This window comes from Cyprinus carpio, chromosome A7 (assembly GCF_018340385.1).
Source record: "Cyprinus carpio isolate SPL01 chromosome A7, ASM1834038v1, whole genome shotgun sequence".
In the NCBI taxonomy this organism is placed as follows: domain Eukaryota; kingdom Metazoa; phylum Chordata; class Actinopteri; order Cypriniformes; family Cyprinidae; genus Cyprinus; species Cyprinus carpio.
Window position 1 is genome coordinate 9,627,938 of NC_056578.1, and position 24,696 is coordinate 9,652,633.

General features: G+C 33.6%; 3 protein-coding genes across 3 annotated transcripts; all 3 read left to right on the top strand.

Moving 5' to 3' along the window:
- Positions 1 to 2,160: 2,160 nt before the first annotated feature.
- LOC109057577 (synaptic vesicle glycoprotein 2B-like) lies at positions 2,161 to 14,409 on the top strand. The gene is made up of 13 exons (XM_042759535.1): positions 2,161 to 2,467; positions 4,000 to 4,663; positions 6,883 to 7,063; positions 7,736 to 7,887; positions 8,192 to 8,325; positions 9,363 to 9,452; positions 9,631 to 9,744; positions 9,964 to 10,052; positions 11,158 to 11,322; positions 11,855 to 11,988; positions 12,090 to 12,293; positions 12,373 to 12,532; positions 13,411 to 14,409. The coding sequence occupies exons 2-13, from the start codon at positions 4,204 to 4,206 to the stop codon at positions 13,592 to 13,594; spliced, it is 2,067 nt and encodes a 688-aa protein (XP_042615469.1). The 5' UTR covers positions 2,161 to 2,467; positions 4,000 to 4,203; the 3' UTR covers positions 13,595 to 14,409.
- A 3,018-nt stretch (positions 14,410 to 17,427) lies between these two features.
- On the top strand, positions 17,428 to 19,039 carry mespba (mesoderm posterior ba). The gene is made up of 2 exons (XM_019074795.2): positions 17,428 to 18,160; positions 18,826 to 19,039. Exons 1-2 carry the CDS (start codon positions 17,459 to 17,461, stop codon positions 18,877 to 18,879), a joined length of 756 nt encoding a protein of 251 aa, XP_018930340.1. The 5' UTR covers positions 17,428 to 17,458; the 3' UTR covers positions 18,880 to 19,039.
- A 4,039-nt stretch (positions 19,040 to 23,078) lies between these two features.
- Positions 23,079 to 24,619, top strand: LOC109057576. Its single transcript, XM_019074800.2, has 2 exons — positions 23,079 to 23,802; positions 24,356 to 24,619. The coding sequence occupies exons 1-2, from the start codon at positions 23,122 to 23,124 to the stop codon at positions 24,440 to 24,442; spliced, it is 768 nt and encodes a 255-aa protein (XP_018930345.2). The 5' UTR covers positions 23,079 to 23,121; the 3' UTR covers positions 24,443 to 24,619.
- Positions 24,620 to 24,696: the final 77 nt, after the last annotated feature.

A 24,696-nucleotide genomic window follows, 5' to 3' on the forward strand; every position in this document is an offset into this window, starting at 1 on the left:
ATGAAGAGAGATGGGAAACAAGCATGGCATAATGAAGTACATTGCTGCCTTTGTCCCGTCACAAAAGCTGTTTTGTATGTTGAAGGACTTGCTGGAGGAGGAGAGTAGCGGTGACAGGGTGGGCTGTCAGACTCGGGCCAGTTCTGTCAAAGTTGATTCATGCAGAGTTGGGGATTTTTTATGGTTTGTCAACGATGTTGTTGTGTCTTCCACTTAATTATGCAATGCTACTATTGAAGATTTAAAAAGACTTTTATGGTGATAAAAAATTCAAAGGCTTCGTAATATTTAACCACTAAATGGATTTAATGTAAGCTGTAGAAAAGCATTTTGTCCTCTTCACTCATTACTGATATAATTAATGATACTGTAAGAATATTGTAACTTAATTTGATATTATTTAATATATTTATTTTTGTTTGATAGATCTATCTCTGAATAGTATGGTGTATAATGCTTATTTATATTTAATTTATTTATTTAATTTTGCTCAACATCAATATTGTGTGATATTCCTGTGTTTTGAATGTGTTTTTTTAATTTTTGTTTTAATGTTTATGGGTGTGAAATGTTTAAAGGTTTGAATTTTGTAACCATTCAAATGTTTGGGGTTGGGAAGATTTTTAATGATTTTGAAAGAAGGCTGCATTTCTTTGATCAAAAATACAGCAATATTGGAAAATATTATTACAATTTAAAATAACACTTTTCTATTTGAATTAAAAATTTAATTTATTTTAATGATTACTGAATGATTTTTCAGCATTATTATTCTGGTCTTCAGTGTTACATGATCCTTCAGAAATCGTTCATATATGCTGATTTGCTGCTCGAGGAATGTTTCTTATTATTATCAATTATTTTAGCAATTCAAGATTCTTTGATGAAAGATCAGCATCGTTTCAAATATAATTTTTTTGTAACATTATAAATGTCTTTACTTTTTTCATGCATCCTTTCTGAATTTATGAATTTTTATGTATTTTTATGTATTTAAATGAATAAAACTTTTATATTTGTGTTTTTTTTGTATGTGTGTATATATATGTCAGGCCTTGTCAATACTCTGTTATAGGAAAATTCTACTTATATATAATTTTTAATTATTATATATATTAAAAACTGACAGGCTGCAAACTGCTAAATATTTAATAAATAGTAAGCCATTATAGTCCATTCCTTAGTTGCTATTGTCTTTCTTCAAAGAAACACTAGATGGCGACTTTCTCTTTCCCTGTGGAGTAAATTTGAGGATAAAGTCAATCTCAAAAGGCTTTATTTCTCTGAAGACCAGACACAAACTAAGAATGTCAGTGGAATCTCAATGCATGTTTGTGAAACCTTTATCATGAAGCAAGAATTAGCCTACTTAAAGAAATCATATAGCCTACGGTTCCACTTATTGCGTATTGAGGTCTTGCAAGTCTTTCAGACGACTAGGGATTATTAGTGGAGCCCTTAATACATGTGATTCAAAAATTAAATTAACTAAAAAGTTTTGTTATATTCAATGACATAAAATCAAACTAGTAAAATTATGGATTCATTGGTGGCAACAGGACATTAAATGTGGAGTATTAAATGGTCTGCCATTTTACAAGTTTTGTGAACAACTGTGTAAAACTAAGGGTTTGTGGAGGTAAAGCTGGTCTTAATGTAGATCAACTGCCCACTTAGGAAGTTTAGATGAATTGGTGGGAGAGGAAAGTAAAGAGGCGGGGCAAACTGAGAAAACACAGGGAATATGTGGTCTAAAAATAGCCAGTGGTTCTGTTGGGGTGGAGCTAATCCTCTTTGCTGCAGAATTACTGGCTGTGGGATTAGGCAGCTTTACTGCATGCAAGACATCTACCCTCTATAATACTGTCCCAGAGCAGGCCGTGCAAACCTTTTTACTTTAGCTAATTAACCCATCATATGTCACTGATGTCAGTCTGAGAAGGAAGTGGTGTCAGCAATCTTCCGTGTCCTGAAAGAACACGTTAATAAGAGTTGTGAAAAATGTTTGCTTGCACTGTTTGGCCTATAAAAAAGCTAAGTTATACATTTGGCCATTCAAAGGCTATAGTCTGTGCTGTATCTGAATGAATGCGTCAAAACATGTTCAGGTTATATTTTCTCATTCAATAACTTCTCAGTGATTATTTATAGCATCAATGGCATAATCATGTGAGGTCAAATCTTTAGCATACATGATTTGACAGTATTCTCCACTCCAAAACATGTTATAACATCTGCTACGTGATCTTTAAACTGGATTCTACCATTTGGTCTGGCAGAATCAAGTTTAGGGAGAATCCATCTGGATGAGCCGGAGCTGCTGATCATGAGGTCGACCCATAATCCTCTGCTCTGCCCAACAGCCTCTTGTTAAGGTGACATGTAAGGCTTGCCTTCTGAAACCCTGCCAGGATTTTTCCTTTGGATTTATGTTGAACGCCATAAACATAAAGGAATACTAATTCTGGTAAGTTCATTTCATTTGGATTTTAAGCCATTTTAAAACTGCTTTCAAAGCCCTTGCTTTAAAAAAATGCCTGCAACTTTAAATGTCAGTAGTCCTACAAATGACAGATCACAACAGTAAAATAAAAACCATAAACAGAGATTAGAATAACAGTTTGAAAGTGACTGTTGCATGCTAGTATTTTGCAGATCTATAAAGCTGATGCAAAGCTTCATGACACATTGCCTTTCATTGTGTAAAACAGATGGTTTATTGAATTTTAGCCATTGACATTTTTGCTCCCATCTGTCCTCCAATGAGATTATAATTATAAAATGACAATAGCTCTAAAATGAAATAGCTATTTGAAGTCTATAGCAAGAGGATGTCACAAATGAACTTAGTGGGAAGATTGTATAAACACTTAATAATTCATTTCAGTTAAGCTTTCAGATGTTAGATAATGTTGGTTAATGTTTTAAATGCAATTATTATTAATTTATTAATTATTGTCATTATTTATTATGATTAATATAGGTTACTATTTTAATTGAAATTTAAAATGTAAACATACTGAAAATTGTATTTTTATATATATTGTATTTTTATATATATATAAATGTGTAGCCTGAATGCACTGTAATTGTATTTGTATAAGACATGAAATTTGAATGTATATTCAAAATATATATCTGACAGTGTGCCAGGACATGTATGTGCATACTAGTTTTAAATGCAGATGGCATTCAGAACATTGTAAATGGATGAATATCATGATCTAATCCCATAACAGTCCCTACAGACCTAACTGCATGCATTCGCTCGGTTTGTTTTAGCTTATTTTGTCACAGTACAAGTCTAAAGTTACGTAATGCCCATCTGGGGCTGTCAGATCACGATGACCAGGTTGAGACGGGATACTCAGGGAATGTAGATCCTCTCAGTAATCACTTTTCTACTGCTTTTAATGTTTGGGCAAAGGGCAATTGGGAATTGATTGTTTTTTAAGTGTTATATATGTTTTCTCTGCAAACCAGTAAAATCTATTAATCTGTTTTGCTCTTATATATTATACTTCAAACATTTGATTATTTGATCAAGAGACATGTTCATCACCCTCCAAATTTAATTTGGCCTTCTGGGAATGAATAAAATTCATCTGTTTTTGAGCTGGATTCAATCATAGCTCTAACTTGGAAAGCGGGAGAAAATACGGCACATGTCAGGGCACAAGAAAAGCAGTCTGTCTTTATAGTACTTAGACATTTTGATATTGTCAATGTCTTGATCCATTGCTAAATAGACATAAAAGCAGACAGATTTTGTTGTCATGACATTTATTCATCAGGTGCGCAAAACTGTTCAATATAAAATGCTTTGATTTCAGGTAGCAATGAGCAGGATGTCTTGTCTCTGGTGTGGTCAGATCAAATGGCTTGGGCTGGATAAGTAGGGGGTTTATAATAAGGTCCAGTCTTGACCAGTGAAAGTGTGGGATTATTTTACTTATTTGTTCCCCAAACTTTTTCTAACTATTGTTCTTTTTCTTTCAGGTTCAGCATGTGGCCTTGTGTAGAACCATCCAAAGGGAACTAACTCATTTGCCATAAATACTGAAGCCTTAACTTAAGTCAGGTGCAATTTATATTTTAAGACCTTTTTTGGATTTGGAACTGTCACCAAAGACTCATAGATTTCAGAGGATTATGCTAATTTAGCTATATTTGTCTTCGAGAAAATAACAAATTCAAGCCAAAATGGATGACCCTTACCAAAACAATATAAACCAGCAGGGAGAAACGTATCCCACATATGGAGGAGGAGAGTACACTTACCCCTATCAGGCAGACTACCCTCCTCAGGAGGAGGAAGATGCTGCTAGTGATGTCACAGAGGGGCATGATGAAGATGAGCAGATGTACGAGGGCGAGTACCAAGGTATCCCTCATCCGGACGAGATCAAGGAGGCACGGAGAGCTGCCCGGAGGGAGGCCCGCATGAAGGCCAGGATGGCAGCTGAGGTGGAGGAGGAAACGTTGCCTGAGCAATACGAGTCCATCATGGAAGACTGCGGTCACGGCCGCTTTCAGTGGACCCTCTTCACAGTGCTGGGTCTGGCCCTGATGGCTGATGGGGTGGAGTGCTTCGTAGTGAGTTTCGCCCTGCCCAGTGCTGAGAAGGACATGTGCCTGTCGAATGCTGACAAGGGCATGCTGGGTAAGTGAAGGAGTGGGGATCAGAATCAGCTTCATTTCTGATCAGACAAAATCAGTTTGATAGGCCTTTTTTGTAGGAAAGCAAAAGCAAAATGTGCAGTAAATATTTTTGGGCTGGGAAAATAATAGCAAATGTAAATGGTCCTGCTCTCACATACTTTTAAAGAATAAAATCTACCCTGCAGTACTTCCAGATGTCCCAGCGATTTATTTATATATATATGTATATAATAAGGCTCATCAAGCCTGCATTTATTTGATCAAAAATACAGAAAAAACAGTAATATTGTGAAATATATTTACAACATAAAATAATAGTTTTCTATTTAAATATACTTTAAAAAAATAATTTATTCCTGTGATGCAAAGCTGAATTTTCAGCATCATTACTCCAGCCTTCAGTGTCACATGTAACATCCAGTCTATCACATGATCATTTAGAAATCATTCTAATATTCTGATTTATTATGAGTGTTGGAAACAGTTCTGCTGTCTAATATATTTGATGAATAAAAGGTTAAAAAGAACTGCATTTATTCAAAATAATAAAAAAAATTCTAATAATATATATTCTAATAAAATATTTTTTTTACTATCACTTTTTATCAATTTAACACATCCTTGCTGAATAAAAGTATTGATTTTATTTAAAAAAAGAGAAAGAAAAAAATTACTGACCCCAAATTACTGACCAGTAGTGTATATTGTTATTACAAAATATTTATATTTTAAAAACATAGCTTCTTTTTTTTTTTTTTTTTTTTTTACTTTTTAATCATCAAAGTATCCTAAAAAAGTATCACATGTTCTGAAAAAATATTAAGCAGCAGAACTGTTTCCCAACTTTGATAATGAATCATCATATTAGAATGATTTCTAAAGGATCATGTGATAATGATCCTAAAAATTCAGCTTTGCATCACAGAAATAAATGATAATTTAAAGTATAATAAATTTAAAAAAACAATTATTTTAAATTGTAATAATATATCACAATATTATTTTTTTTCTGTATTTTTGATCAAATAAATGCAGGCTTGATGAGCAGAAGAAACTTCTTTCAAAAACATTAAAAATAATAATGTTTCCAAACTTTTGACCTGTACTGTATATATATATATATATATATATAGTTTTATAATGAGAATAATACTTTTACTCAGCTAGGATGCATTAAACTGATCAAAAGTGACAGTAAAGTCTTTTATAATGTTATAAAAACTATTTTTTTTCCATTCATCAAAGAATCCTGAAAAATACTAAGCAGCACAACTGTTTTCAACATTTAATAATAAGAAGAAATATTTCTTAAACACCAAATCAGCATATTAGAATGAAAAATCAGCTTTGCCGTCTCAGGAATAAATTACATTTTAAAATATATTTAAATAGAAAGCAGATATTTTTAATTGTAATAATATTATATAATATTACCGCTTTTACTATATTTTTTGATAAACTTTTGAATGTTAGAATATAATTATTGTTTGAAACTACATTCTGATTTCTGACCAAATATTGCTATTTAAAATTTGAATATTTTCCTTATTTTCAAGCAGACATCAGATCCCAGAGTATATCTTCCTGTAGTATTTTTTGGTGTTGGTTATAGCCTATGGAACACAATCAAAGAAACATTCTCATTCGACCTGTGCTGAGCAGGAAAAATTTCAATCAGGGATCAAAGTTGTCTGCTGTCTGGTGTGTAATCCACAGGGAGGTTCGCAATCCCTGCCACGTGCCTGATAATCACTTATCCCATTCTCTGATTAGCTGTTTGAGACAGTGTGTGTGTGTGTGTGTGTGTGTGTGAGAGAGAGAGAGAGATAGTAGCAGACCACTGGTAAATTGAAGAGAGATAGAGACAGAGTGTGATATTCTGATGCTTTTGTTAAATATTGATTGTGATAAAGACAAAGACTATAGAATACTCTTAAAGGGACTTTGATAAAGATCACAAAGCTGTCCATACTAATAAATACTATACCTTATAGGGATATTTCACACAAAATTAAAATTCTGTCATCATTTATTCATCCTCGTATTATTCCAAACCCATATGACTTTCTTTCTTCTGCTGGACAAAAATGAAAGGGGAAAAAAATGCTAGAAACATTTGTTTTCAACATTAGGTTTTCAAATTAATTGGAGTATTCTTTTTGCTTTGATTTCCTGTGTTATTGTTCCTCAGTAGCTGACTGTATGGCTCTGTGTGTTCAGGTTTAATAGTGTACGTGGGGATGATGATCGGAGCTGTCCTGTGGGGCAGTCTGGCTGATAAACTGGGCAGACGACAGTGTTTGCTCTATGCACTGGCCATCAACTGCATCTTCTCCTTCCTGTCCTGTTTTGCACAGGGCTACGGGATCTTCATCTTCCTCAGACTCTGCTCAGGAATTGGGTGAGACTCTCTAAAAGCAGCAGGGATTCATTTATGCATATGCACTGCCGTTCAAAAGTTTGGGGTCGATAACACTTTTAAATGTTTTTGAAAGAAGTCTCTAATGCTCACCAAGGCTGCATTTATTTGATCAAAAATACTGTAATATTTTGATATATTAATACAATTTAATATGACATTTTTCTATTTGAATATTTTTTAAAATGTCATTTATTCCTGTGATGCAAAGCTGAATTTATGAATGAATCAGCATCATTACGGCAGTCTTCAGTGTCACATGATCCTTCAGAAATCATTCTAATATGTTGAATATAATGAAAATAGTTGTGTTGTTTTTGTGAAAACCGTAAAACATTTCAGAATTTGTTGATGCATAAAACAATTCACATTATAAATGTCTTTACTGTCACTTTTGATCCATTTAAGGCATCCTTGCTGAATAAAGGTATTAGTTTATTTTTTATGCCTTATTAACCCCATACTTTAGTATGGTAGTGTAGATAATTTTTTTGCATTATTTCATATTTCACAAGTGAAAATTATTTACCAGAGTTAAAGTGCTGTAGATTACAGCTAAGATGGAATCACTCACTATACTGGCTTTATGATTAAATTGAATTTTATCTGTCCGTTAACTGATATTAAGACACAGTCTCTGATGATCTCCTGTAGGATCGGCGGGTCAGTCCCTATCGTGTACACGTACTTCGCTGAGTTCCTGCAGATGGACAAGAGAGGAGAACATCTCAGCTGGCTGTGTTTGTTCTGGATGCTCGGAGGACTGTATGCTTCATTCACCGCATGGGGAATCATCCCACATTACGGTCAACCATTATATATCATAATAAGTCCTTTCTAAAAATAGTTTCTAATAATGGCAATTTTAAAAGCACACTTGAAACAAGAATTGCAGTGAGCAAAGAACTGATATATTCCGTTTAAATTAGCCTTTTGTGAATGTTAAGTCCCAGTGCAGGACTTTTCTAGCGGAAAGCAATAGTGTGTAAATTTATAACAATATTAGATGCTGTCTGGAAGTAGCTGGACCTTCCAAAATCACATGTCAAGATTTCATGTTGTTATGTTTCGCCTGAAGTTTCTAAGGGTTTGGGTTGTTTTGTGTCTCAGGCTGGGGTTTTAGTATGGGGACAGAGTTCCAGTTCCACAGTTGGAGGGTGTTTGTGCTGGTTTGTTTCCTTCCCTCTGTGGCTGCTCTTGCTGGACTGGTGTTCATGCCAGAAAGTCCTCGTTTCCTCCTGGAGGTAATATGATGGAGTGCATGATAGTTTACTAAATTTTTGCACATACATACATACATAAATGAATAAATGTGACCCTGGACCACAAAACCAGTTTTAAGTCACTGGGATATATTTGTAGCAATAGCCAAAAATACTTTGTATGGGTCAAAATTGACGATTTTTCTTTTATGCCAAAAATCATTAGGATATTAAGTAAAGATCATGTTCCATGAAGATATTTTGTAAATTTCCTACTGTAAATATACCAAAACTTAATTTTTGATTAGTAATATGCATTGCTAAGAATTAATTTGGACAACTTTAAAGGCGATTTTCTCAATATTTCGATTTTTTTGCACCCTCAGATTCCAGATTTTCAAATAGTTGTATCTCAGCAAAATATTGTCCCATCCTAACATACATCAATGGAAAGCTTATTTTTTCAGCTTAATGTATAAATCTAAATTTCGAGAAATTGACCCTTATGACTGGTTTTGTGGTCCAGGGTCACAAATAAATGTATTTATTTATTTTTTTAACATATTATAATATAATATAAAAAGTAGATTTTCACATTGACAATGTGACACATTATTAACATCATGACAAATCAGTAAATCTGAGTAGAAAAGCACAAAAGGCTGCACACAATGTCCTTTGAGGAAAATATTTCCAAACGTCTTTATTCAGATGCCATAATAATACAAAAGTGCTCAGTGCACGATAAAAAGTGCACAAAGACAAAACATTTTCAATATCACATCATCATCATCAGTGTCTAAAACAGTAAAATGCAAATAAAACGTCAATAAAATAAAAGGTATTAGTTAGATATTAATTTCTGTAAATTTTCTGTTGTTTTGCCCAGCACTGCTTTGAGTTTTATAGAATGGTGTGCTGATTGTCAAAATGGCATTTTGTGAAAAAATATATGTTTAAGGCATAAAGTAAATTCCTTTTGTGTAAAAATGAGTTTAAATAATAATTGGTGTGCACCCTGTTAAAAAGTCCTGGGCTACAAAAAAAATTCATGATATTTATTTATTTATTTTTTTCAGACTGCAAGACATGATGAGGCTTGGATGATCCTGAAGCAGGTTCACGACACTAACTGGAGGGCAAAGGGAGAGCCAGAGAGAGTGTTTCATGTAAAGATGTTGATTTTAAACTCTAACAGAACTGACCCTAGTAAAGCAGCTCATATCCATGACTGTGATGAGTTTACTGAGTAAAGGCTTGATTTTAATAACTGAATTTGGCGATACCTGATAAATCCTGTTATCAGCTTACATGCTCTGACCTATGAAATAAATCCCTCTTTTTCAGGTTTCACAGATCAAAACACCTCAAACACAGGATGACGAGTTCATAGAGATTCAGAGTGAAACTGGCACTGCCTTCCAGAGATTCATGGTCAGACATATGACTCTGGTTAAACAGGTATGCACCATTTGAGCTAAAGACCTGAATGATGGCTAAAAGTGTAAGGCTTGTTGAGGAGAGGTGTACCATTACCTCTTTTTTTTTTTTTTTAGTTCAGAATTACAGTTTTTGTCTGGCAGATGATAAAAGCATTGAAACATGCAATAAAAACACTGGATCTTAAGATGTTTGTTTTGCTAAAGCAAATGCAGTGATTGTTTCCTTTGTGCTCCAAAAGTCATGAAGAACATGCTGTCACTCGCCGCACCTGATATCAGACTCCATGGTTTGTTCATTGCCATTGTGTGGTTTACGATGGCCTTCAGGTGAGCAGCTCTTGGTAGAGCAGCTTCATAGCTTCTCTCTGCCAACTTTCTACATCGCCTATCCTAATATTCAGAGAAACCTCATAAATGATTGTATTGTTGATGTTCTACATAGGCAGTATAAGTGTTATACGCATAAAAGACTCAATTCAGAATCAATAAGGTGACATAATAATGCAAAATAATGTTTAATAAAATAATGTAAAATAAAAAAACATAAATATACAACCAAATGTAAATATATAAATACTTAAATACACAAATACAATGCTAATAAAATAAGTTTTAATCATTTCAAACAATATTTAAAAACATATATTAATGCACTAACGTTCAACGATTGGGGTCAGTGAGATTTTTTTATGTTCTAGAAAAATTTTTATGCTCGCCGAGGCTGATTTTATTTTTGATAGTCAAATATATATATATTATTTTCTCTTTAATGGCAAAGCTGAATTTTTAGCAGCCATTCAGTGTGACATGATCCTTCAGAAATCAAGAAACATTTCTTCTTTTTTATTAATTATTAGTTTAAATTATTAGTTGAAGAGTTTAGCTACTTAAAGAAGTGTGAAAGTGTTTCAGGATTCTTTGATGAATGAGGTTCAAAGGAAGAGCATTTATTTGAAACAGAAATCTTTTGTAACATTACAAACATCTTTATTGTCACTTTTTATCAATTTAATGTGTCCTGGTTGAATAAAAGGTTAAATTTCTTTAAAAATTTTTATTTTTATTAACTGTTGTGTATTGTGTATTTATGCCTATTAAATATATGGCATGCACTAATTAAAAAAGTCTCTTATTATATAATTTTAATTATTATTATTTAGAGGTATATTTCTGTGTAGAATGAATTATGAGTATATTTAAAATCAACATATCTCTTGTTTCATCTGCCATCTTTAAAGATTTTTTTTGACTGCACTTCTGTGATTGCCTTTTCAGTGAAAGTTGCATGTCAGGCTGCCTATATTGAGGTATCTTAGTCGCCATCATGTCTGGAGCATGTAAATAATGATCTCTCTGTAGGTAGCTCAGTTGAGCAAAATGACTCCTTTAACAGTAAACAACCTACAGTATAAATCAATCTTCCACCACACAGCTATTACGGCCTGGGAGCGTGGTTTCCTGACCAGATCAAGTACCTCCAGTTTGAGGAGTACGAGTCCAATGTCAAGATCTTTCATCGTGAGAAAGTGGAACGCTTTCATTTCAACTTCACTCTGCAAAATCAGGTCCACAAGGAGGGGCAGTATATCCATGACAGGTACATTTATTTATTCATTTACAGTCATACACATGCCAGATTTTTAGCTTAACTGTCTCTCTGTCTTGATATATTGGTAGGATTTTTTTGAAAAAATGTTTTCGAAAGAGGTCTTTTATGCCCACCAAGGCTGCATTTATCGATTAAAAATACTCAGTACTTCAGTACAGTAATATTGTGAAATATTATTACAATTTAAAAGAACTGTTTTCTATGTGAATATATTTTAAAATGAAATTTATTCCTGTGATGCAAAGCTGAATTTTCAGCATCATTCCTCCAGTCTTCAGTGTCACATGATCCTTCAGAAATCATAATATACTGATTTGCTGCTCAAGACAAATTTTTATTGGTATCAGTGGTGAAAGCAGTTGCACATATTTTTTTTTTTTTTTTTTCTGGATTCTTTGATGAATAGAAATCATTTGTATTATTATAAATATCTTGACTGTCATATCTTGACTATTAGTGAGCCCATATTTTTGAATGGTAATGTTCGTGTATTGTCAATTTGATGTACTTTTACATGCAGGTTTATCAACATAGAAATAAGAAACGTGAAGTTTGAGGAATCACTCTTTGAGAACTGTTATTTTGAGGACATCAGATCAACGGACACCTTCTTTGAGAACTGCACCCTTAAAAACACAGTCTTCTACAATACTGGTATTGAATTATTATATATTAACCATGAGCCCATTAGATATTTCAATGAGACTTTTGGGTTTCCTTTCATTACTGTTATGTTTTTGTCACGTTTCTTGCAGACCTGTGGGAAGATTCCAAGTTCATTAACTGTAAGCTGGAAAATACAACATTTCTGCACCCCAAAAAAGGCTGCCATCTAAATTTCCAAGAGGAAAATGACATCCTGATCTATCTAGTCAGCTTCTTGGGCAGTTTGTCTGTATTACCGGGTAACATCCTAGCATGCCTATTAATGGATAAAATAGGACGACTTAAAATTATAGGTGAGTGGTTATACAAAACTGTTATGGATTTCAATGGGTTTATAGTATCTAAGTGAATTGTGTGTGTGTTTGTTTGCAGGGGGATCCATGTTAGGCTCCGCTGGCTGCACGTTCTTCGTGTTCCTGTGCTTCAGTCAGTGGGCGGTCGTCCTCTTCCACTGCCTCTTCTTCGCAGCCAGTGCTGCAGCTTGGAACGGCATTGAGGTCATCACAGTGGAGCTCTATCCAGCCTCAAAAAGGTACAAAAGATCTGTCACCAAAAGACATCTCTAATACTTCAAATTGATGAGAAAACATTTGAGAGCATTTGTTGAACTACACTAGATTTTTTTAATGTTTTGAATGAAGCCTCTTATGTTCACCAAGGCTGCATTTTTTTATCAAACATACAGTAAAAACAGTGAAATATTATTACAATTTAAAATATTTAAATATATTTTAAAATGTAATTTATTCCTGTGATGCAAAGCTGTAATTTCAGTCTTCAGTGTCACATGATGCTTCAGAAATCATTCTAAAATGCTTGATGTTTTGATGATTTGGAGCTCAAAAAAACATTTCTTAATTATATCAATATTGAAAGTATATAAGAAAATCAATATTGAAGTACTGGTTAATATTTGTATAAAAACTGATGCATTTTTTTTTCCTGGATTGTGATGAATAAAAAGTTTAAAAAACAGCATTTATAAGAAAAGAAATCTTTTGTAACATTATAAAGGTCTTTACTGTTAATTTTGATCAAATTATTACATCCTTGCTGAATAAAAGTATTATTTTTTTTTATTAAAAAATCTTACTAATCTCAAACTTAAATGGTTTGTAAATAGCATAAATCCCTGATGGATTTAGATAATTAAAATTCTTTAGATATGATACTGTGGTCAACATGTAAAGCATAAAAAAAAAAAAATGTTCACACCTACTTTCCAAACGTTTTTGTCTGTAAATTTGTAGAAGACATTTTTTCACTATGATCTGAACAATCCAGCTAGACAACAGTGCAACATATTAAACAACCTGAGTGCCTCATAACCTCATTTACATCAAATTAAACATGTTGACTCTGAATAAAGCTATGAAGTATGTATCACTCATCCATGGTTTGTGTCCTCAGAGCCACAGCTTTCGGTGTGTTGAATGGCACATGTAAACTGGCGGCTATCATTAGCACTTTCACCTTTGGCAAGTTTATCGGCATCACCAAGATCATCCCCATCATCCTGTCTTTGTCAGCGCTGGTGTGCGGAGGACTGCTAGCGTTTAAGTTGCCTGAGACACGAGAGGTCATTCTTCAGTGAAAAAGCCAAACTCCTCAAGGCCTCAGCGTTTGGTCCAGCTGGACACTGGATGACCGCATGCTGGACTGCTGAACACTGCCAGCAAAAGAGCGGAATCATGTCAAGCTGATGTGGTGTCATGTTAGAACCATCACCGTAGTATTACTTTCATAGTATTACTTCTTTTAATAAACAACAGTTATAGAGCATATGTTTTTAAAGTGTTCGCAGTGGCTATATTTTGAGTAAAGAATCCAAAATGTGGAAATATATTTGCTATAATCACACAAAATGATTAAGAGGTGAGTGCTAATATCAAATTCCCTTTTTATATTGGAACAAATAACTTTAATAGTTAATATGTAAAAATTGAGTTATTTTTGATTTTTTGCTATAGAAATCTTTATCACCAACTTCATTTACTCACCAGATTCTGGTCATCTGCTAGTTTTTGTTGTGTTGTGTTTGTTAATGCTGTGGTATATATTTATTTCACATTAGATAATTATATTTTTACTGTGTTTTAACTCTGATGTTCTTGGATTCCCATCTTTTCAACTATTGTTTGTCATGCCTTTTAATTAGAAAATGATCATAGTACATCAGAATGACGTTGTTTGTATGAAGATAGAGATTTGTGAGATTTGAATATGTAGATTTTGGGATTTAGATTTTATTTTTCTGTTTTAAACGTGTGAATAGCAATTATGAAGGAATGGCTCAAAAATAATAGTTTTATGTCTTTCCTTTTTCCACTTTTGACCACAGAAAAGGTTATTCAAATTTGTTTTATTTTAATAGGTCAACACTGATTAAGTCTTACTAGATTTATGTCAAATCTAAAATATATTCTTTTTATATTTTATGTTCAACAATTTAAACAAGAAAGGATCAAATTATGTTTTTTGTTTGTTCTGGTTTGTGATGGTATAAAAATAAAATATAAAACATAATTTTACTTTTGATTTTCAGTGATTTCTCAGCACAATATAATGAAAATAGGAAAGAAAATGAGAAAACCACAGTATATTGGTTTTAGATTTAGTTCCCATGCTTCTCTGAGTATGTGCACATGGAAAGGCACTTGTAAAAACAAGGCCAGGGCTCACGTGTGAATCAGTCACACCTCTTGTGATGGTCACTTATTTGTGCAAAGGTGTGAAACAAAAATCTAGATAATTCTTTCACCATATTTACTAGATTATAAATTACTGTGCCTTCTTTATATATATATATATATATATATATATATATATATATATATATATATATATATATATATATATATATATATATATATATATATAACTTCTTAAATTCTTAAGTTTGTGGCTGCATAATGTTTTCTCTTGGCACTCTCTTAGCTGTATTTATTCATTCAGGAATTCATCAACAGCATTATTATTCAGTAATGTCAATCAGGGAATTTGCTTGTGCAATAACAGTTTTATTCATGCACAATGTGCTTCTTGGTTTAAATCTGTCACTTGTCACGTTTCATAGCAAGGGTGTGAAAGGCCTCGCTTTGCTAGGTCTTGCCAGACCACAGTGAAATTTTTATATACCAAGTAAAAAAGCAACTAAGTACAGTAACTAAAGTCAAAGCAGGTAACATGCAGTTTACCAAATGTACAAATGCATTCACGTATGTTTCCACTGCAATTATAAGCATGAGGAACAGCTATTTTAGTAAAGTTTCTGTGGGAGTTTGATGGAAAGACACACACAGGTGCCAGCTTCACTCATTCTACTGCAGTATGGAGGTGCCAAATCTAGCACGCCGCTCATTCACTCTCACACTACAGAAAGACAGAGAGGGCGGCCTGGAGGTCACAGAGGTCAGAGAATCCATTCTCAAGAAATGAATCTGGAAAATGTTCATGGTTGCCTGATTAGATTAGAACTGCGAGCACAAACTAGTCTAAACTTTTGGGATAGGCCTACAAAAAAATGCTAATTTTTTATTCTTTTTCAGCTCTCTGGTCATTTGTCTGGTCGTTTGTTTTTATTAAGATTTTATTGTTATTTTCGTTTTGAGGATTTATTTATTTATTTATTTTTTTTTTTTTTTTTTTGTCTGTAAACACTTTCTTCTTCTGTGTCCATATTCAAACAGTCGTGCGACAACAAACGTCATTGCTACATCACACATTCTACTCGGCCTCGGCAACAACTCTAACAAGCACAAGCACACTTGCAATTCACTTTTACTTCTACTTCTAAACTGATACGTTGTGGAATGCATAAGAAGAACTGTTTCTTAAAGAGTCGGTCACTTAAAAACATTTTTAAAAAGTCTTACCATCTCCAAACTTTTCAATAGTACTCTGTACATTATACATTTAATATATTAGGCCTATATATTAATATTTTTCCATTTAATAAAATTTGATAAACTATGTAAATATAATTTTTTCACTCTTTTATTTTTATTTCTAACTATACACTGATCAATCAATCAGATACAATTCGTCTATTTTTTTTGTAATGTACTCATTATCACTTCACTGACCACAGTGACTATATCGACCACTAAACTGCAAACCTGGTCACCAGTCTGTGTGAATGTCACACCTCAAGTGCAGTCTGCTAATGGAGTTTCTTAAGCATCATTAAACGTCATTAAGGTCAATTATGCTGCTTAGCTTTTTGAAATACAACCCCATACAGACAACTAGCAGCAGTTTTGAATTACTGAGCTGAATATATTGTATATATACTGTATAATTTGCTGTAGGCTGCTTCCATTGATCAAATGATCAAGATCAACTGTTTTACCTTAGTTTAACCTAAAACTAAAACATATAAAAGTACTATTGAAACACGATTATTTGATATATATCTCTATATATCTCTATCTATCTATCTATCTATCTATCTATCTATCTATCTATCTATCTATCTATCTATATATATATATATATATATATATATATATATATATATATATATATATATATATATATATATATATATATATATATAAACGAATTGTATCTGATTGACTGATCAATGCATAGTTAGAAATAAAAATAAGAAAAGTGAAAATATATATATATATATATATATATATATATATATATATATATATATATATATATATATATATTATGTGGTTAAAAGAAGTTCACCAAGGCTGCATTTATTTGAATGAAAATACAGTAAAAACAATAATGCTGTGAAATATTATTACAAGTTAAAATAACAATTTTCTACTTTAACATATTTTAAAATGTAATTTATTCCTGTGATGTAAAGCTGAATTTTCAGCATCATTACTCCAGTCTTCAGTGTCGTCTCATGATCCATGATAAATTATTCTAATATGCTGATTTGCTGCTCAAGAAACATTTCCTATTATTATAAAAGTTGAAAACAGTTGTGTTGCTTAATATTTTTGTGGAAAACATGATGCAGTTTTTCTTTGTTGAATTGAAAGTTCAGTACAGCATTTGTTTTTAAATATATATCTTTTGTAACATTATTAATATCTTAACTGTCACTTTTAAATTATTTATGCTTCCTTGCTGAATGAAAGTATTTCTTAAAAAATTATTTTAAAAAATCCTCCTTTTTTCGTGAATTATCAGAGGTGAGTTTCTTAGATAAATTAAAATCGATTAAACAGAAATCACATTGTTTGGTCAGTTGCACAAGATAAGTTTTGTGTGAGAGTAGTTTGTTGTTTTGAAGACGAGTCAAAATTCACACCTCTGCTCCTGTGGCCTCTCTGAGTCTTTCCCAGATAGATCCAGGCCGGGTCCTGGGGTCTGAGAGACAGAGATGGCTACCACAAGCCTGCAAAGGTGTCACCTCGCACCTCTGAGTCCAACATATAAACCTCCATCCCTCCGTCCAGCCTTCATTCACCCTCAGAGTCACAATATGGAAAGCTCAAGCAACAGCCAGCAGAACCAATGGAGCTGCTCGAGCTCAGAGTCAGAGTTTTACAGCGTTTCCTCTCCAGACACCATTTCGCCGAATCCATCCATGGACCAGGGCTTCTCTCCGTCGCACCAGGCCCAGCATGCATGCTCAAAATCAGTCAAACCTGCAGGGGTCGTCAAGAAGAAAAGCAGATTAAGGCTGAAGAACCCGAGCGAGCAACGACAGAACGCTAGTGAGAAGGAGAAGTTAAGGATGAGGGATCTGACCAAAGCTCTCCACCGTCTCAGGACCTACCTGCCTCCATCTGTAGCTCCCGTAGGCCAAACCCTGACCAAGATCGAGACGCTACGTCTCACCATACGCTACATCTCGTTTCTGTCTGCTCAGCTGGGTCTCAGTGAAGAAGAGCTGAACCACAGAAGGAACGTGAACTCCAGCAGCTGCTCATATTCTCCAGAGATCATTGGTTATTTTCAGTACAGGACTATGGCTGGAGATTGGGTGGAGCAAGGACAGGGTTATGGGCATTATGATGGACTGTATGAGGGTTGCTCTGCTCATACAGGGAAATGTGATGAGATCAGCATGGATCAGTATGGCGGTTCCTCACAGCAACATTCAACAGAGCAAAACTTGTCTGCAAATATAGATGGCTTCCTCCAGTCACAACAGTGTGCTCAAACAACACAGACATACCAGGTATGTAAATAATACTTACTTTATACATATAATTTTTTAATTATTTATTGTAGTATAATGTATTTTTTATTTAAATATAATTTAGAATATATTTAATTTTAATATATTTTATTATATAATTATACCTTTAAATATACTGCATGTATATAGAAATATTCTATAATATATAAATAGTGCAGAAGCAGTAAAATAATCATCAGTCAAAAATAAATAAATAATTGTCAGACCCCTTGCAGTTCCGCCACTAGATGTCGCAAAACACCAGGTTGAAGATCATTGGTATAAGTTTGTATTTTTAGAGACTGCTAGTGACTATTTTCCCTTTTCCCACACTTTAAATAACCCATAAATAAATAAATGTAATAATAGAAAAATGATTAAAGGAATAATAGCTTGATTAAATAAATAAAATGAGTTTTTAATTTTGATCTGTCCATGTAACTATCTACATACTAAATATTTATCAAATATATTTGAAAGATATTTATTGATGACAAAATAATATCTGAATTCAGATAACCATTTATATATTTGTTTTGAGCATTGAACGCGAGGCATTTTTTCACCACCATCAGTGTCATGCAATTAACAGCTGAAAATGAACAAACCAAGCAAGCTAACTCATTTAGATGTACTGTATACCAATTTTCTGTCCTGTATTTTAGGTTTATGGAAGAAACTTTGGCCATCATCTTGTTCCTCAAGCTTACTGGAGCTGACAGCAGAATATGATGCCTACTACTGTAGTTTACAGTAAATAAATGTGGATGTTTGGCTTCCTATCTTGTGAAAGCAATAAATGTGAACCAAAGTTAATACTGTTATTCTTATAATCAAAGTTATATATGTTATCCATGTCTGTCCTATGTAAATACAAAACTATATTTGATATGTATTTATAATAAAACATGTATTATTAAAAATAGTTGATCTTTTCTTGTTTTTTTTATTGATATTTTCAAACACTACACTGTTTCACATGTTGATTGCTTATATATATATATATATATATAAATAGTTATTCCAAATGGTACAATAATATAACTGGGCATCTGCAGGATTTTTAAAATTAAATGTAAGTCTTTTTAAGACCTGCACAAATAAAATTAATACCATATGAGTGAGGTAGGGCAATGTGTACGGTAATATATTAAACTGTAAAATGACTTTATATTAAATAGCTGCCAATTGCCCATCTGAGATGTTCAATATGTGTTCACTCTCAGAGACAGAAGGACAGGGGGACCAGAGAAAGCTACATATTCATTCCAATGAAACAGACATACAGTCCAAAATACATTCCTGGGATTCAGTATGATGTTTCCTTTCCTGTTAGTAGATTCTCTGGCCACTCCTAAAGCCCATGCACTCTTTCCCTTCACCTGCACCTCAAAATAAAATCTCCCTGAGGAGAAACCCTCCTTTCCCAGGACACTTACATCTCTTTGGATTGTCTGGGAGTTTCTGCCTGATGTCTCCATGCCTCACTTGTTTTCTATCATCAGACAGGATGAGTTCAGGATTAGCTGTATCAGGATCCAGAGTCACATCCACTGAGAAAACAGAGAATATGAATCGCAACTTCACAACAGAAAGATTTTGTGATGATGACGATGATGATAATTAAATTGTACTAAAGTAATGAAGCTGTGAGGATATTAATGTAAACCAGTGTAGTGCAGACAGCACACTGTACTGCTGCCTCCTCCTCAGCTCTGACAATAAAATATGTTTGTGTGTGTGAAATTACATCCAAACTTTAGGGATTTATTACATATTTTATATTAAATATGTTATAAGTTATATTAAATATTTTATGTGTGCTCATCCACTGGATTAAATTCCCTTTTTAAAAGCATAAAGGAGTCCACTAGACTAGGTATTCATGCCTGACACATTGATTTTTTTACACTATTGTAGAACCTGTCTTCTCCATCTGTCTTTACTTAGTTCCAGTCTCTCCTCCTTCCAAAAAGCACAACATGCTTTAATTAGATTGGACAAATGTGTTACGATTGGTCAGCCGTTTCAAGCGTGTTTCAGAAATGTCACACCCCTTACCATAACCACGAGTATGCCTTGGGTGGGAATTATTTAGTCAGATGAGGGATATTCTGACATGTATGTTTACAGAAGAAAACTCAGGCATTTCAGGTAGTTCAGAAACTGCTTGCTTAGAGAAAAACTTCACTTGAGTGTTTTTTAAGTTTGCGGACCTAGATATATATATATGTGTATATACACATAACATCTGATGGCTCAGGGCCGGTTGGATGGAATACATTACAACATACAAAATAACTAATATCTGTGATCAGAAGTCAAAGTAGTTTCCTTTCTGGTTATTGTTTTATATATGGCAATATACCAAAAGTCTTTACAGCTTGTTGGATGATATTTCACCCTCATTAGCTGTTTCCACGTCTGTTTGCCTGTTTACAGTGTATTGCCACTAGAGGTTGTCAGTTATGTTCTGATTCAATGAATCTTGTAATTGTGCTCAATGTAACTTTGAAGCTGTCACAGAGCTGCATCACAGCATGCAAATGTGAAGTTTCCTGCTAATTTAACTAAAACAATAATCAGAAAGGAAACTACTTTGACTTCTGATCACAGATATTAGTTATTTTGTATCTTGTAATGTATTCCATCCAACCGGCCCTGATCCATCAGATGTTATGTGTATTCAGTCTGTGACAGATGAAGCCTATTGCTGCTAATAAAGTTCAACTGACTGTGAAAAGCCTGTTCACACCACAAAGTCTAGCCACAAATCTAGATGTTGAGACCCCCCTCACAATACTCATGTCCTAATGTGAGCGAGATGCATTTTATATGCATAGAACAGTTGTGTGTGAATTACAGTAAGTTGTGGGATTAGTCCACAAAGGTTATTTTACCAGCTTGTGAGGGATATTTGATGTGCAGATCCCAATGTCAAATACACACATTCAGCTCTTTCATCTTGGAAGGCAAATACACAATTAAAATGTGTGAATGTGTAACAATCACATGTTAATCGGCTCATAATCACTTGGGTGTTAAACAAAGTTAGGGGATATCCCCCAATTTAAAGTGGGAGTTCACCTAAAAATTAAACTTTGCTGAAAATTTACTCACTACCAGGCCATCAAAGATGTAAATTATACATTGCAAATTTAGCATTGCATCATTTGCTCACCAATGGATCCTCTACAGTGAATGGGTGTCATCAGAATGATAATAAACATCATAATAAATCCATGAAACCCTTCCTCATCCATAATCCATATCCATCCATAGTCCATAATTCATAATAAAGCTTCCTTCAGTGTAAAAGTCATTCATCGTTTGTTCTCTCACATCTAAGACCACCGACATATTTTTTTAGAACTGTTTTGGACTGATTTTTGCTTGTAAACTGTGCTTGATTTGACTTTTTCACTGGAGAAAGCAATATGATGGATAGATGACTTATATTGTAGCTGGAAGCAACAGTTTGAAGTTAAAACTTCTTAATGATGGGTTTGTTTCTTACAAACACGCAATTTTTCACTTCACATGATTGAGAAGTGAGACCTTTCAAATAAAATTACAACGTATATAATATGTGTTGATATCTATGTATATGTGTGTCTCTGTTGATGCAGGAGTCAAATGCGACACTTCTGTTTGTGGGAACTGCAGTCACTGATCTCATCCACCACCATCATCTGCTTCATCACTACAGGAGCCCTAAGAAGGTGTTGTTTTCAGACCCTTGAGGTCAAAGCTTCATGTCTAGCTATTAATGTAATCAAAATGGTGTTGGTGAAGGAGCAGGTGTGATGTGATTGTGTTTTTCTCATGCTCCTCTCCTCAAATATTTTAATGGCAGCCATAAACTAAGCCTTATAGTATTAGAAGTTCTTCATTATGGTTGGTCAGCTTCAGACAGAGTGCAGTGAGGCCATTACTGCATTTCTTAGAAATACTGTATAGATGTGACGAGATGAATTGTTCTGCACTTAGTGTTTTAACTCTGGCTTTGTACTGGTAAGTTGACAAATAACATGTGCATCAAGATTTATCTTAAAACTTTATAGATGTTAAATGGAAAGTGCTGTAATTGGTCATTATTATATGTTTATATAATTATGATATCATATATTATATGTTCTTTCAGTTCACTAAGTCTTTTTTTGTGAAAAATAAAAAAATAATTTTAATCATTTAAAAAATATTACATGTAGTGGGTCTTCAAATTTGCAAACTGCAAGTGTGTGTGTGTGTGTGTGTGTGTGTATATATATATATATATATATATATATACTGTATATATATAAATTACTGCATATGCACACTACCTTTATGAATTTTGGGATCAGTAATATATTTTTAATATTTTAAAGAAGTCTCTTATGTTCACCAAGGCAGCATTTATTGTATCAAAAAAATCAGTAAAATTGTAATATTGTTTTAATATTGTAACCTGGTAGTGTATGGGCATTAAGATTTACGTTAAAATTTGATAAATAATTTTTAAAAAGTTAGTAGATGCTCTTCAAATTTAGAACACTATATTAATAGTGTATAGTGCTATTTAATAGTACTCACCTATGATAATGTATATATTTTTATATACTGTATATTTACTTTTTACACACAATATACATAATTATGAAATGGATATGAATTGTTGTTTACATATATCTGAATTCATTTTAATTATAATTATTACAATAAATACATTCAAAAATCAACATCCCGGGACATGTTTGCGTTCACACAGAAGACAATCCAACAATTTTTCAGCAATTTTCCGGGACCAACGTGCAGCGTGAAAGGGGCCCTTCTTTTTATCTATTTCTGGCCCTCACACCTCACATCTGAGGCAGGAGAAGCTGCTCTTTCCCACAGACCCCCTACTTCTGGTGTCACTTCTCCTCTCAAGTACTGACTGGGATCCACTGAGGTGCCAACTCACACCTCACAGAGGATATATGCAGCAGGAACACGCTCCACCAGAAACCACAGCTTCATTCAGCAGAGAATTTCTCAGCTCTGCAGCCATGGATATCTCCAGCTTTTCTCTTCAGCTCCAAGACAGTGGCGCTTTCCTGTTTGACTGCGAGAACCTTCTGGATCAGAGTTACGCCGTATCAGATGCAGGCTACTACAGCGCCTGCAGCAGCCTGTCTCCATCCTCTTCCCTAGATTCCTGCAGCTTCTCCCCTCCGGCTAACCCTAGCAGAGAGGGACAGGACATACTGCAGATCTTCCCACGTGACAGCATCACCACCCAAGAGAAGAGCAAGGTCCAGGCACCCAAGAGAACCGGACGGCCAAGGTCAAAATTCCCTGGAGTGAAGCGGCAAACCGCAAGTGAACGGGAGAAGCTGAGGATGAGAGATCTGACCAAAGCTCTTCATCACCTCAGGACGTACCTGCCTCCATCAGTGGCTCCTGTCGGAAAAACCTTGACCAAGATCGAGACTCTGCGGCTCACAATCCAGTACATCTCCTGCCTGTCCGCTCAGCTCAAACTTAGTGAAGACGAGGCAAATCATGGAACTCAGGCCGAGATCAAAGCTGCATCAACCATCTCTGACAGCTTCACTGCGACCCCTTCAGTTACTCAAAGTTTACCAGCTCAGCAGTTCCCATCTATGACCTGTTCTCAGGTATGTACATGTTACTTCAACAGTATTTATATACTATTTTATTATTATTAAATATTTAAACATGTAGTAAATTCAGACTTTATAGGCAATATTGTACTTTGTGTGTGTGTGTGTGTGTGTGTGTGTGTGTGTGTGTGTGTGTGTGTGTGTGTGTGTGTGTGTGTGTGTGTGTGTGTGTGTGTGTGTGTGTGTGTTTTAGTATAACTGAGATACTATTGTAGTTTCTGTTTTTATATTTTATATTTTTTAGTTTTTCTTAAACATTTTAGTAATTTTGTTGTGTATTTTTGTAATTTTTATTAGTTTTGAAGATTTTTTTTCTATATAGTTATTATTATTATTATTAGTTATTTTATTTAATTAGTTACGTTTAGTTGGTTTAGTTTTAGATTTAGTCAACTATAATAAACCTGGTTGTTGTGCTGTTATATTTATAAAATAATTTTAAATAATAATAATTAATTCAATTCTTTGTATTTTAAAAATGAAATTAAATAAATAAAAAAAAGCTCCTGTTCTTTTTCTTAATTTGATCTGTATTTTATTTTTCCAGACTCCAGTCGAAGTTGATTTTCTTTCATTCCCAGCTCAAGAATTTTGGTTTCCCGAGCAACACAATTTCTTCCATGGACAGTGCTGAACAAAATGGACTGAAATGCATCTTAATGCAAATATTAATTTCCACAATGTTTGTACAAGAATGAAATTGAAAGACTTTATATTTATAAATGTTTGTACAGCTATTTATATTTTTCTATGTTTAAAAATATATTAATATTTATTAATTTTATGGAAAATAAAGCCTTGAAACATCACTTTTGCATCACTTTTGTGATCTGTTTTTATTGTTACATACAAATGATTTCAATAGTATGCCCTTTAAACAATGTACAC

Excerpts from the sequence above, each read along its gene's own strand:
- LOC109057576 (XM_019074800.2), top strand. The coding sequence starts at position 23,122 with ATGCAGCAGGAACACGCTCCACCAGAAACCACAGCTTCATTCAGCAGA. Across the intron at positions 23,803-24,355 it reads CATCTATGACCTGTTCTCAG|ACTCCAGTCGAAGTTGATTT; the intron begins GTATGTACATGT and ends TTATTTTTCCAG.
- mespba (XM_019074795.2), top strand. The coding sequence starts at position 17,459 with ATGGAAAGCTCAAGCAACAGCCAGCAGAACCAATGGAGCTGCTCGAGC. Across the intron at positions 18,161-18,825 it reads AAACAACACAGACATACCAG|GTTTATGGAAGAAACTTTGG; the intron begins GTATGTAAATAA and ends CCTGTATTTTAG.
- LOC109057577 (XM_042759535.1), top strand. The coding sequence starts at position 4,204 with ATGGATGACCCTTACCAAAACAATATAAACCAGCAGGGAGAAACGTAT. Across the intron at positions 11,323-11,854 it reads GGGCAGTATATCCATGACAG|GTTTATCAACATAGAAATAA; the intron begins GTACATTTATTT and ends TTTTACATGCAG. Across the intron at positions 11,989-12,089 it reads CACAGTCTTCTACAATACTG|ACCTGTGGGAAGATTCCAAG; the intron begins GTATTGAATTAT and ends CGTTTCTTGCAG.